The sequence below is a fragment of the Notolepis coatsorum genome (assembly GCF_963971535.1).
Source record: "Notolepis coatsorum genome assembly, chromosome: 14".
NCBI classification, from domain to species: Eukaryota; Metazoa; Chordata; class Actinopteri; order Aulopiformes; family Paralepididae; genus Notolepis; species Notolepis coatsorum.
In genome coordinates this window covers 92,137,855-92,156,074 of record NC_140178.1, presented here as the reverse complement: position 1 = coordinate 92,156,074, position 18,220 = coordinate 92,137,855, and the positions used below count along the sequence as shown (strand labels likewise).

The 18,220-nt window shown below is 46.0% G+C and overlaps 1 protein-coding gene across 1 annotated transcript in view; it reads right to left on the bottom strand.

Moving 5' to 3' along the window:
• Positions 1–18,220, bottom strand: part of LOC311240163 (cytoplasmic dynein 1 heavy chain 1) — a gene marked incomplete at both ends in the record, with an annotated part of 161,618 nt that overhangs the window by 52,189 nt on the left and 91,209 nt on the right. Inside the window, 9 exons of the mRNA XM_084328703.1 lie at positions 3,035–3,247; positions 3,967–4,182; positions 7,273–7,390; positions 8,426–8,621; positions 8,990–9,110; positions 11,494–11,613; positions 12,121–12,294; positions 15,155–15,359; positions 16,943–17,157. Of these exons, the coding sequence (XP_084184829.1) occupies positions 3,035–3,247; positions 3,967–4,182; positions 7,273–7,390; positions 8,426–8,621; positions 8,990–9,110; positions 11,494–11,613; positions 12,121–12,294; positions 15,155–15,359; positions 16,943–17,157 (1,578 nt within the window). The remainder of the gene's footprint in view (positions 1–3,034; positions 3,248–3,966; positions 4,183–7,272; positions 7,391–8,425; positions 8,622–8,989; positions 9,111–11,493; positions 11,614–12,120; positions 12,295–15,154; positions 15,360–16,942; positions 17,158–18,220) is intronic.

The following is an 18,220-nucleotide window of genomic DNA, read 5'->3' as shown; positions in this document are numbered from 1 at the left end:
ACGCGCACACCAAGGTGTGGCGCGCACTCTGTTCCTCGGCTCCGACAGTGGCTACCCGGTGGACGACATCCTCGCCACCGCCACTGCTCCAGCTCCCTGTTCCGACGCGCACACCAAGGTGTGGCGCGCACCCTGTTCCTCGGCTCCGACAGCGGCTACCCGGTGGACGATGCCCTCGTCACCGCCACTGTTCCAGCACTCTGTTCCTCGGCTCCGACAGCGGCTACCCGGTGGACGATGCCCTCGTCACCGCCACTGTTCCAGCACTCTGTTCCTCGGCTCGGACAGCCAGCCACCCGGTGGCGATGCCCTCGCCCCGCTGCTGTCCCTGTTACCTTTACGCATACGCCTGGGTGAGTTTTGATTGTGATGTCACTCACTCAGCGTAGTGCCCTTGCCCCCGTTCCCGCTGCTGTTCCTGTACCTTTACGCATACGCCTGGGTGAGTTTTGATTGTGATGTCACTCACTCAGCGTAGTGCCCTTGCCCCCGTTCCCGCTGCTGTTCCTGTACCTTTACGCATACGCCTGGGTGAGTTTTGATTGTGATGTCACTCACTCAGCGTAGTGCCCTTGCCCCCGTACCCGTTGCTGTCCCTGTACCTTTACGCATACGCCTGGGTGAGTTTTGATTGTGATGTCACTCTCCCAGCGTATTGCCTCTGTTAGTTAGTTTGGACATTTCATCTCCCAGCGTATTGCCTCTGTTAGTTAGTTTGGACATTTCATCTCCCAGCGTATTGCCTCTGTTAGTTAGTTTGGACATTTCATCTCCCAGCGTAATGCCTCTGTTTTTGGTTCTCACTTAGAATAGTATTTTTGGACTTTACATCTCCCCCTGTGTGTTTGTCACACGAAGATATTATTACTTTGTTCACTTTGTTATTTGGACTGTTCTGCACCTGCTCTGTTATTTCCCTTTTGTGCATTAACTATCTCCTCTGTCCTGCAGAGCGGCCCAGATGATTTCCACCAGTCCTCCCAGTTCCTCCCTGTTTCCCAGCCCGCCTCCGCGGGCCTCAGTCCCCTCTGTTCCCTAGTTCTCCCCTTCTAGTTCCACCTAGTTCCTGTTCCCTAGTTCTCCCCTTTCTAGTTCCACCTAGTTCCTGTTCCCTAGTTCTCCCCTTTCTAGTTCCACCTAGTTCCTGTTCCCTAGTTCTCCCCTTCTAGTTCCACCTAGTTCCTGTTCCCTAGTTCTCCCCTTTCTAGTTCCACCTAGTTCCAGGTCCCAAGTTCTCCCCTTCTAGTTCCACCTAGTTCCTTGTCCTTAGTTCCCCAAGTCCCCGTTTCTCCTGTTTTCCCTAGCTCTCCTAGTCCCTAGTCCTCTCTCCCTAGTTCTCCTTGTCCCTGGTTTTCCTAGTCTCTAGTTCCTCTGTCCCAAGGCGTTCCCTTAACCTTCCCTTAGGCGTTCCCTAACTTTCCCTTAGTGTTCCCTTTTCCTGCCCGCCTCTTAAAGGCACCTTTCCTTCCCCTCATTTTATATTCCTGTGTTTGTGATTCTCCCTTAAAGGGACAGTGCCCTTTTCCCTGTATTTCCCTGTTGTTCAATAAATATCTGTTTCTTGGCAAACCATCATACCTGTCTTGTGTTGTGCGATTGGGGTCGGTTACAAACCATAACAGGAAATTAACTGGATGTTGGTTGATTGATTGAAAACTTTATTTAACAGATTGCAGAATGGGATACAATACAGCCTGTTGAAGGTGATGCGACGGCTCCACTATGACTGACCCAGAGTCAGTTTAACTACCTGGATGTTGGCCTGTTGAAGGTGATGAGACGGCTCCACTATGACTGACCCAGGGTCAGTTTAACTACCTGGATGTTGGCCTGTTGAAGGTGACGAGACGGCTCCACTATGACTGACCCAGAGTCAGTTTAACTACCTGGATGTTGGCCTGTTGATGAGACGGCTCCACTATGACTGACCCAGAGTCAGTTTAACTACCTGGATGTTGGCCTGTTGATGAGACGGCTCCACTATGACTGACCCAGGGTCAGTTTAACTACCTGGATGTTGGCCTGTTGATGAGACGGCTCCACTATGACTGACCCAGAGTCAGTTTAACTACCTGGATGTTGGCCTGTTGAAGGTGATGCGACGGCTCCACTATGACTGACCCAGGGTCAGTTTAACTACCTGGATGCCTATAACTGTTCCGCAACTGTAAATTACTTCCGGGGTAGGCCTGATTGGCCCCGACAGGCACGTGACGCGCAACTTTCTCTGCCGCGCGGCACGCTCCGCGGAGCGGAGCGGCAGAGCTTGCGGTATTATGTGACCGCCCTAATCCGCCATGATTTTCATTCGGCGCTTCAGCTCACCTGGCAGAGCAGCGGTCCTGCGGTCCTGCGGTCCGTTGTTGACGAGTTCGAATCCCATCAAATTTTTTTTTTTAACGTGATTTTTTTTTTAACGTGTATTCTTTCGCCGGTTAAGGTTAGGCATGGTTAAGGTTAAGGTTAAGGTTAGGCATTGTTTCGGAGTTGGTTAAGGTTAGAACGGTTAAGTTTAGGCGCTGTTAAGGAGCTGGTTAAGGTTAGAGTTTGTGTTAGAGAATGGCAATAGACAGCCTATTTCCGCGCGACAGCTCTCAGCAGCCTCGTTGCGCGTCCTGAGTTTGCCGCGTCACGTGCCTGTCGGGGCCAATCAGGCCTACCCCGGAAGTAACTTACAGTTGCGGAACGGGTACAGGCGACCAGGATGTTGGCCTGTTGAAGGTGATGCGACGGCTCCACTATGACTGACCCAGGGTCAGTTTAACTACCTGGATGTTGGCCTGTTGATGAGACGGCTCCACTATGACTGACCCAGGGTCAGTTTAACTACCTGGATGTTGGCCTGTTGAAGGTGACGAGACGGCTCCACTATGACTGACCCAGGGTCAGTTTAACTACCTGGATGTTGGCCTGTTGAAGGTGACGAGACGGCTCCACTATGACTGACCCAGGGTCAGTTTAACTACCTGGATGTTGGCCTGTTGAAGGTGATGCGACGGCTCCACTATGACTGACCCAGGGTCAGTTTAACTACCTGGATGTTGGCCTGTTGAAGGTGATGAGACCAGGTGGTGAACAGGTTCTGTCTCATCTGCTGCTCAAAGTAACCGGCGTAGGCGATGAAGGCTGCCGACAGCAGACAGTCTCCAGCGATGGTGGACATCTGGTTCTTGAAGGTCTCGCTGGTCTGCTCCCAGCGCTCCCTCTCAGCCGACAGGCTCCTCAGCAGAGCCGTGCTGCGGTTCACCTGGGAGAGGACACATATTATTATATCTCATATCATATCAGTTCCCACTGTCAGAACTGAATTATGTATCATATCATGTTCCCACTGTCAGAACTGAATTATGTATCATATCATGTTCCCACTGTCAGAACTGAATTATGTCTCATATCATGTTCCCACTGTCAGAACTGAATTATGTCTCATATCATGTTCCCACTGTCAGAACTGAATTATGTCTCATATCATATCAGTTCCCACTGTCAGAACTGAATTATGTCTCATATCATGTTCCCACTGTCAGAACTGAATTACAGTATGTCTCATATCATGTTCCCACTCAGGAACTAGATATACAGTGTACTGATAGATGGATAAGCAGTTACCTGAGTAGGGAACTAGATATACAGTGTACTGATAGATGGATAAGCAGTTACCTTAGTAGGGAAGTAGATATATTGTGTACTGATAGATGGATAAGCAGTTACCTTAGTAGGGAAGTAGATATATTGTGTACTGATAGATGGATAAGCAGTTACCTTAGTAGGGAAGTAGATATATTGTGTACTGATAGATGGATAAGCAGTTACCTGAGTAGGGAACTAGATATACAGTGTACTGATAGATGGATAAGCAGTTACCTGAGTAGGGAACTAGATATACAGTGTACTGATAGATGGATAAGCAGTTACCTGAGTAGGGAACTAGATATACAGTGTACTGATAGATGGATAAGCAGTTACCTTGGCCTCCACGGCGGCCAGGTCAGCCTTGATGGCCTGGGCCTCAGAGATGAGGACGGCGTACTCCTCCTTGTAGCGGGCGATGCTGGACTCCAGGTCTCGGATCATCTGCTCCACCTCCTCCGCCTTCGACTTGTTGTCCTTAGCGTGGTCCTCCAGCTTCTGCAGCTCGTTACGCAGCGGCTCCACCCGCTTCAGCATGTCAGCATAGTTCAGCTGGGGGAGACAGGGGACAGCATGTCAGCTAGGGGAGACAGGGGACAGCATGTCAGCTAGGGGAGAGAGGGGACATCATGTCAGCTAGGGGAGAGAGGGGACAGCATGTCAGCTAGGGGAGACAGGGGACATCATGTCAGCTAGGGGAGAGAGGGGACAGCATGTCAGCTAGGGGAGAGAGGGGACAGTATGTCAGCTAGGGGAGACAGGGGACAGCATGTCAGCTAGGGGAGACAGGGGACAGCATGTCAGCTAGGGGAGAGAGGGGACAGTATGTCAGCTAGGGGAGAGAGGGGACAGCATGTCAGCTAGGGGAGACAGGGGACAGTATGTCAGCTGGGGGAGACAGGGGACAGCATGTCAGCTAGGGGAGACAGGGGACAGCATGTCAGCTAGGGGAGACAGGGGACAGCATGTCAGCTAGGGGAGAGAGGGGACAGCATGTCAGCTAGGGGAGAGAGGGGACAGCATGTCAGCTAGGGGAGACAGGGGACAGTATAGCTCAGCTAGGGGAGACAGGGGACAGCATGTCAGCTGGGGGAGACAGGGGACAGCATGTCAGCTAGGGGAGAGAGGGGACAGTATAGTTCAGCTAGGGGAGAGAGGGGACAGTATGTCAGCTAGGGGAGACAGGGGACAGCATGTCAGCTAGGGGAGACAGGGGACAGTATGTCAGCTATGGGAGACAGGGGACAGTATGTCAGCTAGGGGAGACAGGGGACAGTATGTCAGCTAGGGGAGACAGGGGACAGTATGTCAGCTAGGGGAGACAGGGGACAGCATGTCAGCTAGGGGAGACAGGGGACAGCATGTCAGCTAGGGGAGACAGGGGACAGCATGTCAGCTAGGGGAGACAGGGGACAGCATGTCAGCTAGGGGAGAGAGGGGACAGCATGTCAGCTAGGGGAGAGAGGGGACAGCATGTCAGCTAGGGGAGACAGGGGACAGCATGTCAGCTAGGGGAGAGAGGGGACAGCATGTCAGCTAGGGGAGACAGGGGACAGCATGTCAGCTGGGGGAGAGAGGGGACAGCATGTCAGCTAGGGGAGACAGGGGACAGCATGTCAGCTAGGGGAGAGAGGGGACAGCATGTCAGCTAGGGGAGAGAGGGGACAGTATAGTTCAGCTAGGGGAGACAGGGGACAGCATGTCAGCTAGGGGAGACAGGGGACAGCATGTCAGCTAGGGGAGAGAGGGGACAGTATGTCAGCTAGGGGAGAGAGGGGACAGCATGTCAGCTAGGGGAGAGAGGGGACAGTATAGTTCAGCTAGGGGAGAGAGGGGACAGCATGTCAGCTAGGGGAGAGAGGGGACAGCATGTCAGCTAGGGGAGAGAGGGGACAGTATAGTTCAGCTAGGGGAGAGAGGGGACAGCATGTCAGCTAGGGGAGACAGGGGACAGCATGTCAGCTAGGGGAGAGAGGGGACAGCATGTCAGCTAGGGGAGAGAGGGGACAGTATGTCAGCTAGGGGAGACAGGGGACAGCATGTCAGCTAGGGGAGACAGGGGACAGCATGTCAGCTAGGGGAGAGAGGGGACAGTATAGTTCAGCTAGGGGAGAGAGGGGACAGCATGTCAGCTAGGGGAGAGAGGGGACAGTATGTCAGCTAGGGGAGAGAGGGGACAGTATGTCAGCTAGGGGAGAGAGGGGACAGCATGTCAGCTAGGGGAGAGAGGGGACAGTATGTCAGCTAGGGGAGACAGGGGACAGTATAGTTCAGCTAGGGGAGAGAGGGGACAGTATGTCAGCTAGGGGAGACAGGGGACAGCATAGTTCAGCTAGGGGAGAGAGGGGACAGTATAGTTCAGCTAGGGGAGAGAGGGGACAGTATAGTTCAGCTAGGGGAGACAGGGGACAGCATGTCAGCTAGGGGAGACAGGGGACAGTATAGTTCAGCTAGGGGAGACAGGGGACAGCATGTCAGCTAGGGGAGACAGGGGACAGTATAGTTCAGCTAGGGGAGACAGGGGACAGCATGTCAGCTAGGGGAGACAGGGGACAGTATGTCAGCTAGGGGAGACAGGGGACAGCATGTCAGCTAGGGGAGACAGGGGACAGTATAGTTCAGCTAGGGGAGAGAGGGGACAGTATGTCAGCTAGGGGAGAGAGGGGACAGTATAGCTGAGCTAGGGGAGACAGGGGACAGCATGTCAGCTAGGGGAGACAGGGGACAGCATGTCAGCTAGGGGAGAGAGGGGACAGTATAGTTCAACTAGGGGAGAGAGGGGACAGAATATCTCAGCTAGGGGAGAGAGGGGACAGAATATCTCAGCTAGGGGAGAGAGGGGACAGAATATCTCAGCTAGGGGAGAGAGGGGACAGAATATCTCAGCTAGGGGAGAGAGGGGACAGTATAGTTCAGCTAGGGGAGAGAGGGGACAGTATAGTTCAGCTAGGGGAGAGAGGGGACAGCATAGGATTAGTGGTAAAAGCCCAATCTGTTTCTTTTTATTTTGTATTTGTGGATCATAACAATGTGAGGTATATTCACATACATTCTTGAAGGGTTTCATCTGTAGATGGATACTTTCTTAACCCATTGTATATTGGAACGTAGATCTGTTTATAAACATTAACACTCACAGCCACAAAATACAGTGAATACAATTCAAAACTCATATCTATCTGTTGTCTAGTGTCACTGTATCAAGAGCTCAGTCAATCAACTAGAGAATGAATACATCCATTTCTAATTTCTGATGGTAGGCTCCCCATTTGTTTACATTTGGATCACTGGTTGGGCCTTTAATCCTCACTAAAATGACCTGACAAACTATACCAGCCCTAGTGGCTTGTGTTCATGTCTTACCCTGGTTAGATTAATCATTGTGTAAAACTACTGATGAGTCAGTCGCAGTCAACCAGCACCTGCTAACGGGTCTGGCCCTTAGCTCAGCTGGTTAGTGTGGCCGCTTGTGAATCCTATGGTCCCAGGTTCAAATCCACTCGGTTACAATAAGTAAATCTATTGAAACACAATTAATTCATCAGTAAGGATGATCGTTTCAGTGTCATATTACACCATGGTGCGTTTGCCTATTCAGCCCAGCCTGGGAGGGCAGGGACCTCCTGCGTGGGACCTCCTTACCTGAGCTATGGCCCACTTGACCATGGGCCCGCAGGCCAACGACGCTCTGTTGACCTGCTCGTAGTTATAACCGGGAAGGGACATGTAGTTCTTCTTCATCTTCTCACGGATGGAGTCACTGAGGTTAGAACATCATGTCACAGATTGTTGTTAGAGAAATAAAACAGAGCGGTCGTTATATAGAGGGGGATGTCATTATCTACTGTAGAGAGATTATAATGAAGAGAGAAACATGGAGATAAATATGTAGATACTTTATGAATGGTTTTCTCTAGAAGCACTGTATTCTACTCATTTTAAAATATTAAATATATAGAGATATATAACGAAAAAGAGGAATAGAGAGAGAATGAGAAAGAGAGGGAGGGAAGGGGGAAAAAGAGGAAACAGGAGAGAAATAGAGACAATTTGAGAAAGAGAAAGAGCGAGAGACAGTAGAAAAAAGAGAGCGAGAGACAGAAGAAAAAGAGAACGAGAGAGATAGAAAAGAAAAAAGAGAGCGAGAGAGAGATAGAAGAAAAAAGAGAGAGGAAGAAGAAAAAAGAGAGCGAGAGACAGAAGAAAAACGAGAGAAAAAAGAGAGCGAGAGAGACAGAAGAAAATTTGTGAAAGAGAGATAGAAGAATAAAAAGAGAGCGAGAGAGACAGAAGAAAAAGAGAGAAAAAAATAGAGCAAGAGACAGAAGAAAAATTGTGAAAGAGAGATAGAAGAATAAAAAGAGAGCGCGAAAGAGATAGAAGAAAAAATAGTGCGAGAGAGGAAGAAAAAAGAGAGAAAAAAAGAGAGCGAGATACAGAAGAAAAAAGAGAGCGAGAGAGATAGAAGATAAAAGAGAGAGCGAGACAGAAGAAAAAAGAGAGTGAGAGAGATTGAAGAAAAAAGAGGGAGAGAGAGATAGAAGAAAAAAGAGAGCGAGAGAGAGAAGAAAAAAGAGAAAAAAGGGGAACAAATTTAGAAAAAAAGAGAGATTAGTAGAAAAATGTTGATTAGTGATTCAGATTCAGATTACTTTATTCTGAATCTGAATCTGAATCACTAATCAAATTTCTTCTAGTAATCTCTCTTTTTTCTCTATTCCCCCCCCCCTTAGTTAGTGATTAGTGATCAGTTGTATTTAAAAGCCTTCTTCTTCTTCTTCTTCTTCTTCTTCACCTGATCTCGTCAGCGGAGAAGTTGATGATGGTGGGGATGAAGTTCTCCCTCATGATGATGGACCTGATCTGCTTCCAGTCCGTGGTGCTCTCCCCCAGCAGCAGGCAGATGGACTCCAGCGCCAGCTTCACCGCGTTGGGCGGGTTGGCCATGGACCGTACCTCCACCAGGTGCTGCTTCTTAATGGACTTGACGGCTACGAGGACACAAGGGTCAAAGATGCAACGCATTCATCACGACTGGACTGGTCTCACACACAAAGTGTCGTGCATCAGTGCCACCACTAGGGTTGAGTTACTGACGAGCCGATTTAGAAAAAAAAAACTAAACGACTACAAACTACAAACTCGAAGAGGAGAGACATCTTCCAAGAGAGTGAACAGAGGGTTGATGGGCATCTCACCTGAACATACTATGGTTAACTCACATGCTCGCCATTGTAGCAACGACCAATTACACCAAATGTATGAAAACCAGTCCTTTCAGCAAATATACTGTTATTCCTGTCTGCTCTATGACAATGCAGTACATCAATACTGTGTGAATGAGTCAAATCTCCAGTACCGTTCTGAGCTTCTATGACAGCGGGCTCCACCTGGTCCAAGTCCACTTTCACATTCAGCTGCTTGTCCTTGATCTTCTCCTGTTGCTTATAAACAGATTCCTGGATCTCCTGACTCATCACCTGTGATCGCCACGGAAACACACTGGGTTGGTGACAGGATCCTTTGATACCGCGTTGAACGCACACACAGTGCAGATGTGAAATGATACACGACATCCATAGCTGATCAACATATAAACAGTCCACAGTATCAGGATAATAGGTAGACGATAAGAGTTTGATCTTTATACCCATACTGTACGACTCAGAACTCTGTTGCCTACTCAATTTATACCCACTTAGTGCCTTCACTGTCTACAACTGTCCTACACTGTAATCATAGTAATCATAATAATCTTAACTACCCATCCCACTATAGTATATGTTCTGTATGATAGCATGTGCAGGTAGTGCTGTATATACTGCATATATACATTATATATTTATATTTACAGCATACTGTCCATATCCATATCTGTCTGCATATAATCCTCATATATACCTACTTATACACCTGCATATAAACCATATGCATATAATCCAACTCTGTATGATAGCATGTACAATAATGCTGTATATACCTTATATATATATATGTATTCTTACCGTATATATCTATCCACCTGTCTCTATATACCTGCACATAATCCTTTTACATATCTGTAGATACTATATCTATATCTGTACATACTGTATCCCTTACCTACTCTACTAGTTACGCTGCTGGCCAGTATGACTATGACCATACTGTCTATATAACTGTATCACAGTGAGTGCCCGTCTCCTGGCGCTGACTAAGGTGATGGATGCCTCGGGGTCTTGGCCAAGATTGTAGTGACTGCTCTACATGCACCTCCGAGGCCTTCGATCAGTTATTTACCGTCGTCTGTCCGTGGTCCTGTCAACTGATTAACAGCATTAACAGACTGTTAACAGATTAACAGTCAACGCGGTTTCATTGCTGGGTTAAGTACTTCTATTCTATTCACATAATATGCTTACTTCATATATCTACTCCATTCACATATATGCTTACCACTTGTATCTATTGCTATGTCCGCCCACTACAATCACATGAGCTGTCTAACGCCTGTCCCGTCTCCCTGTCCCCCTATGACTTGCTGTCCTGGAGTGCTGACCGGAGTGTCGGACATCCCGTGATGAAGGCCGGGAGGTTGCGACCCCCTCTGCGTGACCCCCTGTCTCCGGAGGTCTCGTAGTGGTGACCGGAGTGCCGGACGTCCCGCGATGATGTCGGGGAGTTCGCGACCCTCTCTGCGCCGCCCCCTATCTCCCTGTCTCCGGCTGTCCCTGAGCAATGACCGGAGTGTTGAATGTCCTGTGACTAAGACGGGGAGGACGTGACCCTCTTTGCGCCGCCCCTGTGCCTCAAATAGATCCGCTATCAGCTCTATCTTTCAAAATGTTCAGTTGCTATCGCTATTTGCTTTATCTTTAATCTTTCAAAATGTTTAGTTGCTATTGCATGCACTCATCTGTGTTTCACTACACACATGAGTGCATGCTTACCAACTGTCCGTCTGCAACACTACTATCACCAACATCTAAGAAGGGAGATCCCCCCTTGAATGGCCCTTCTAAGGTTTCTCTCCTCCACACTGCCTGTGGAGCTTTTTTCCCTATTGTTAGGTTTTAGTGAGTTTTTCCCTTACCTTCGCGTGGGGTATGTCTGGGAGTGCTTGCATTCTTTAATTTTTAATTTAAATTTTTTGCATTCATCTAAAAATGTTTGGACCTTATGGTGTTCTTGTTCTGTTCTTGACTTATTGTTATGTTTTCTTCTTGACTTGTTTAAAGAAGACCTGTACGGCCCATGGGGACATTAACGTGTGTTGTCGGGCCTTATAAATAAATTTGATTTGATTTGATTTGATTTACATATTGGTATTACAACTCTGTACATACATCTGATTAGCACTACACCCAGTAGTACTAATTTATACATTTTATACCTAGTGTAATCACCAGTATATTGTTATTGCACTTTACTGTTACATTTGCACTCTGGTTGAATGACAAACTTATTTTCGTTGTACTGTACTTGTGCTATATAATGACATACATTTTAATCAAATTTAATCTAATAGAATGAATGAATCAATGAATGAATGAATGAATGAATTAATCTATATAGCGCTTTTCTAGACTTTTTTAGAAGAGCTTTTCTAGAAGACTGTTCTTTTGTAAAGCACCTGCTCCACCACCAATGTGTAGCACACAACCTTGCCATAAACATTGGCGCCAGACACCAACACACACACACACTGGCTGAAAGGCCGGGGAGATCAGATGGCCTTGATGTCAGAGACAATGTAAGTGTCAGTGTAAATGTGGCCAGAAATGTTACACAGATCTGCAGAAGGTGACGGAACATCATCGTCTAGAATTCCACCGTCGCTCCTTGTGTTCCTGAGGACAGACTCAGGGTGTTGTTGTTGTTTACCTTCTTCTTCTCCGCCTCTTGCTGGTCCTTCACCATCTTCTTCAGCTTGTCGTTGGCGGCGGCGTTCTTCACCTCCAGCTCCTGACTCTTGATCCTCAGATCACGCCGCAGCTCCTCCACCTTGGAGAGGACGGAGAGAACGAGCGGTCAGTCAGACAGGAGCAACTAGCACCTCCTCCACCTTGGAGAGGAGAGAGAACGAGCGGTCAGACAGGAGCATCTAGCACCTCCTCCACCTTGGAGAGGAGAGAGAGAACGAGCGGTCAGTCAGACAGGAGCAACTAGCACCTCCTCCACCATGGAGAGGACGGAGAGAACGAGCGGTCAGTCAGACAGGAGCAACTAGCACCTCCTCCACCTTGGAGAGGACGGAGAGAGAACCATCTTTGCTTTGTTAGTAACTTTTTAGGTCGTTTTTTTCCCCACACCGAATGAGTCATTTCCTGAGTTCCTGCTAAGCACTACATCTAAAAAGAGGTACCTTTGCATTATCGCATTGTCGCAAACACAATTCTACAGTCAGACCGTTGATTAAATCGACTACTTGATTCCAAATTTGCAACGTCCTATGAGAAAATATTCCCACAAAACGTACACCATTCCAAACAGGAGAACCTGTCTCTCTACCTGGTCCACCGTCTCCTTGATCTTGCGCAGGCCGACGTTCAGGTGCATCTGCTGCTCCTCCAGCTCGCTGCGCTTCTCGTTGAACAGGTCGGCGTAGTGGTTGATGAAGTCCAGGTAGTGGCGCGGAGTGATGGCCATGGTGCGGCCGCCACGCTTAGCCAGACGGTTGTTGGCCTGAAGGGGTTAACACAAGCAACATGAGAGGCTGAGGTTAACATTAACATTCCATGGAGAAATCCCATTTCTTTGTTTGGTTGTGTTACCATAATGAAAATGTGTCATCTTTTGTAGCTAGGTGGGTCAGGAATTAACTTTTTCTATAGGAGGTCTTTTAGAGCTGGTTTTTGGGGGGGATTTTTCAACGAAACCTCTCACAATAATGTGAGGATTTGGATTTGGTTGACTGAAGCTGTAATGTTTTACCATCTTCTATTCTTTTAGCTGGGGACATTTTTTTGCGCTCGTAATCCCAATTTTGGGAGCATTTAATGAACTTTCACAGACATCTTTACCCCAAGCATGTGTTAAAGGTGCTGTAAGTGGTGTATTTCTTTGTTAAAATAATGTGTTAAATAGCTCTACATTCCAACAGCCATCACTGATATAGAGTTTCTGGTCAGTAATATGGTTCTCCCAGTCCCTCCACTCTGCAGTAAACACAAAATAAATGTTCTGGTATCTGAATGAATGAATGAATGACCTTTATTTATATAGCACCCTTCACAGCACGAATGCACAGGGTGCTTTACACTACAGCTTAATATAAAAACACAATAAAAACAAAATCAGAAATAAATGACAACAACAGCAAACAGCAGTTAAAAACAGTGAAACCAGATAGAAAAAGTAGAATAAAAGAATTTGGATAAAATCATGAGTCACTAATTTTAAAAAAAAACTACAGTGAGGACAAGAAAAAAAAGTGCCTATGCATGACCAAAAGCCTGTCTGAACAAATGTGTTTTTAATTGTTTTTTAAAAGAGTTCTCAGAGGGGGCAATTCGCAGGTCCAGGGGGAGAGCATTCCAGAGCCTTGGTGCTGTCACCTGGAAGGCTCGATCACCCCTTGTTTTAAGCCTGGACCTGGGGACCACCAGGAGGTGCTGATCGGCAGATCTGAGTGAGCGGGTGTTGGTGTAGGGATGGATGAGTTCAGTGATGTAGATGGGGGCCTGACCGTGAAGTGCTCTGAAAGTGAAAGTGAGGACTTTGAAGTGAATTCTATAGTGTACCGGGAGCCAGTGCAGGGATACCAGAATGGGAGTGATGTGGCATGATTTTTTTGACCTTGTGAGTAGCCTGGCTGCAGCATTTTGGACCATTTGTAATTTATCTGTGGATGATTTGGTGAGACAGGTGAAAAGTGAGTTGCAGTAGTCAAGCCTAGAGGAAATAAAAGCATGCACGGACAGTTCTAGTTCAGATTGAGATATGATCTCTTCCCACTTTATCCAATCAGGAGAGAGATATTTTATTAAATTTTTTATTTCAAATAAATTTCAAGTCAAATTTGCTTACTGCACTGGTGTATTATTTTACTTGTTTCAATTACACATTTGCTTATTAAAAATAGTTTTTATTTCTTATTTTTGTCTGACCATTTTTGCAGTGTGTTGTTCTCTCTCCTGATTGGATAAAGTGGGAACGGGATACCAGAACATTTATTTTCAGTTTACTGCAGAGTGGAGGGACTGGGAGACCCATTATTATTTATTAACCAAACACTATATCAGTGATGGCTGTCAGAATGTATAGAGCTATTCTTTTAACACAGACCACTCATTTTAACTTACAACACCTTTAAAAAAAAAAGTACTTACAATTCATTATGAATTGAAAATGGGGGACCCTGGTGTAAACAAGACGAAAGTCTTTCTCTGGTCTGCATCCCCTTAACAATTGTGTGTATTGAGACATATTGTATTGTACCCATTCTGCAATCTGTTAATAAAATGTTCATTCAATCAATCACCGCGCAGATTGATTGATTGAATGAAAATGTTATTTGATCAGACCTATGTTCTCTCTGGACGGACCAGGTGGTCAAGAAGGGGACGAGCATCACTAATCAACCTCTCCACGCTCTGTCTCAGCGGTTTTCACTGTTGCCTTCTGGCCGCCGTTATGACGTTCCACCAAGTAGGACCAACCGTTATGCCAAATCTTTTGTCCCTTCTGCTATTAGACTTTTAAACACAGACAGTAGTCATTTTAAGTAGCCTTTTACACTTAGTTGTCTGTTTTTTTACTTTTACTTTACTGGATTGTGTATCACATGGAATGTTGTTTTTGCCGTGCTGTCATTGAGATGTTTTGTTTTGTTGTTTGTTGTTTTTGTTACTTGTGAAGCTACAAATATGAATTGCCCCACGCGGGATCAATAAAGTTGTCTGAATCTGAATCTGAAAATGAAAAGTATGTGCATGTCAATCTGTGGGGTGGACTTGTGGAACAGTGAGTGGAGTTAGAGATAAAACAGAGTACAAACATAAATCAGTTTAAAAATATGTACAAAAAAATCTTTCTTAAATGGGTATCTGGAAGAGGAAGTGTGTTGATTGGGAGTATGTGTAAGATGTAAATAAAAAATAGAAGAAATTATGTATATCATATGGTATTTATTTAGTATATATATATATATATATTATATTACATATTTATAGGTATATTTATATAAATGTATTTATATATAAATGTATTGGATTGTATAGAGATACAGCGTTCATACATATACATAATTAACAATAGATTCAATTGTAATTTGTGATAGTTAAAAAGGGGTAGGAATTTTAAAAAGTGTATACTTCTTCCTACTCCTTTTTCAAACAGGGTAAACTAGGATTTGTTTATCTGTTTCTCTTTTTGTTGTCTTTTTTTATTATCTTTTGTATATGTCAAATGAACAGATATATTAGTTTTTATACTTGTTCGAAAATAAAAAAAATCTTTCATTCATTCTTTCATTCAATGACCCACCCTTGGGGCCCGCCTGTGTGCCTGTAAGGCTTGGTGTTCTCTGAACTGGGTGAGCTACCTGGTGCAGCGTCTGGTGAACGAACACACAGCCATTGACGATGGCCTCGCGGTGAGTGGGCGGCTGGGGCAACTTGTCGTAGACGACGGGCATGTAGTCTGGCATCTTGTAGTTGGGCTTCTCCAGGTCCAACTTGATGGTGAACTCCTTGCCCACCTGGTACAGAGCCTCTGTGGACCAGTCTCCGAACCAGTTCAGCACACACCTGTCACAGCGGGAGAGGGAGGCGGTAGATAACTGTAGTTACTCTTCATCTAGCGCCCATGGTGTGGAGTTCCCTACTCTTCAAGTTGTATTATATAACATACAATATACACTACATTTGAATGTACTTGTCTTTCAGGGTTAAAGGTCAGTTAAAGTACACGCTAAAGAGGGCAGGTGATGTGTTTTCTAAAGATGGCAGGTCATGTGTTTTCTAAAGATGGCAGGTCATGTGTTTTCTAAAGAGGACAGGTGATGTGTTTTCTAAAGAGGACAGGTGATGTGTTTTCTAAAGAGGACAGGTGATGTGTTTTCTAAAGAGGACAGGTGATGTGTTTTCTAAAGAGGACAGGTGATGTGTTTTCTAAAGAGGGCAGGTGATGTGTTTTCTAAAGAGGACAGGTGATGTGTTTTCTAAAGAGGACAGGTGATGTGTTTTCTAAAGAGGACAGGTGATGTGTTTTCTAAAGAGGGCAGGTGATGTGTTTTCTAAAGAGGGCAGGTGATGTGTTTTCTAAAGAGGGCAGGTGATGTGTTTTCTAAAGAGGGCAGGTGATATGTTTTCTAAAGAGGGCAGGTGATGTGTTTTCTAAAGAGGGCAGGTGATGTGTTTTCTAAAGAGGGCAGGTGATATGTTTTCTAAAGAGGACAGGTGATGTGTTTTCTAAAGAGGACAGGTGATGTGTTTTCTAAAGAGGACAGGTGATGTGTTTTCTAAAGAGGACAGGTGATGTGTTTTCTAAAGAGGGCAGGTGATATGTTTTCTAAAGAGGACAGGTGATGTGTTTTCTAAAGAGGACAGGTGATGTGTTTTCTAAAGAGGACAGGTGATGTGTTTTCTAAAGAGGACAGGTGATGTGTTTTCTAAAGAGGACAGGTGTGTGACATTTGGGGGTTTGCTCTCCTCTGGGAGCAAAAGCCCTAGCGTTACCCGATGGTAATGAACCTGTCTATCTGGCCTGATTGCATTCATTGGTACCTGGTGTGTCTAGTTAAGTTGGCTTTATATGTTCTTCCTGGTTACTATTCAGATCGTCAGTCGATCACTGAACCTTGCCATAAGTAGTACCTTGCATTCTTGCTAAACGCCTTATCGCTCCTTGCCACGGAGGATAAGTTCATTCGCTGTTCATTTATTATCGTGTTGTTGTTTATCGTTTTGTATTACGTTACTGTGTGCTGCTGATGTAGCACCGTCGCCGACGTGTTTATTTTGCTATCTGTTTTGGAGACAGTGTTTCTCCCATTTGCTTTTCCCGTTTTGTGATACAGTTCAGTTTATGTGTATTACTACAGCATGTTTTTGGAGACTTGTTTTCTCCCCTTTACTTTCCCTGTTTTGGAGACAAAGGTTCTCCTCGTTTCTCTTATACGTCGTTGTCGGCGTGTAAGCTCTGCACATTGATAATAAATAATTATCCTTTGTTTGAGAAACAACACCTGCCTCTCGTCTATTCGTTCTGCACTGCACCTGGGTCCAACACACCTACCAAACCCTAACAAGGTGATGTGTCTTGTACCTGAAGAAGAGGGCAGGTGATGTGTTTTGTACCTGTTGAAGAGGGCAGGTGATGTGTTTTGTACCTGTTGAAGAGGGCAGGTGATGTGGCCGCTCTGTCCTTCAGACCCTCTGACGAGGGGTTCATAGTGAAGACCACGTGGAGGTTCCTGATGACCTGGCTGGTGAACCACTTGTACAGCTCCTCGTGAGTGTCCAGCATCAGGCCCTCCTTCTGAGCCCCCTCCTTGCACTGGGTCATCAGGGTGGCATACTCATCTCCTTCAAACAGGCCAGGCACCTGGCGAGAGCAGGGACACATTAGGACTGGGAAATATACACACATCTTTTCTTTCCTATAATTTTTTTTTTTTTTTTATAATTGTAAATCGTGATACACAAGTTTTGTTGTCTAAATTAAGAATAAAAAGCAAATAAAAAGTCAGATTTTCACAAAATGAAATATTTGAGAAAGTGAAAGTGAGAGTTTTGGTTTGTCATCACACCTCTTACTACCATGCAGTCCAGTACAATGTGTAACGATCCCAGGTCCTGGGGGGCCTGGGAGAACAATAACACTGGACACTCTCTACCTCCTCTCAATGGTCTCATACCACCCTCTAGTGGTCACCAGCAGATGGTGCAGGCTAGCACATTAAACATATTGACTAATGTTATTCATATAATTAATAGTATGATTAGTGTTACGATGGGGTTGCTAAATGAAGGTTAGAACACAGTTTGCAGAGAGGGAACGGAGGCAGAGACGAGGATCGATGCTTGGAGAAGGGAAGTTTACTGGAGAACCAAGTGCAATACAAATAACACACTGAAACTCCTTACAACACTTCTCAATACAAAACAACAAAACGCTAACACTTACTAGAATGACAACAGTGCAACACGACGTGGACAGGAACGGGGGGGGGGAAACAGGAGGTATGTCGCCACGACGAGGAGAGGGAGACACACTTAAATACCCCTACTAATTATCATTGATAACACCTGGCAGCCCAGTCTAAAACATAGAAACAAACAACACAACTAAACACTAAAGCAACTCATAACACAAAACCAAAACAGTGAACCACATCACACAAGGGAAGGGAAAGTCAACGACAGCACACACCAGGACACCACATTAATCACACTATTAATTAAAGTTAAAACATTAGTCAGCAGGCGGTTAGGTGGCCGAGCGGAGATTGCGTTCGTCACCAGCCCCGGAGCTGTGAGCTGGATTCGCCTGTTCGAATCCAGCTCACAGCTCCGGGGTTGTCACCAGCTTGGCTGGCCGTCTGCACTAATACAATTGGCTGTATTAGAGGGTGGGAGAAGCTGGCGGGGTGGGTCCGGGTCGTTGT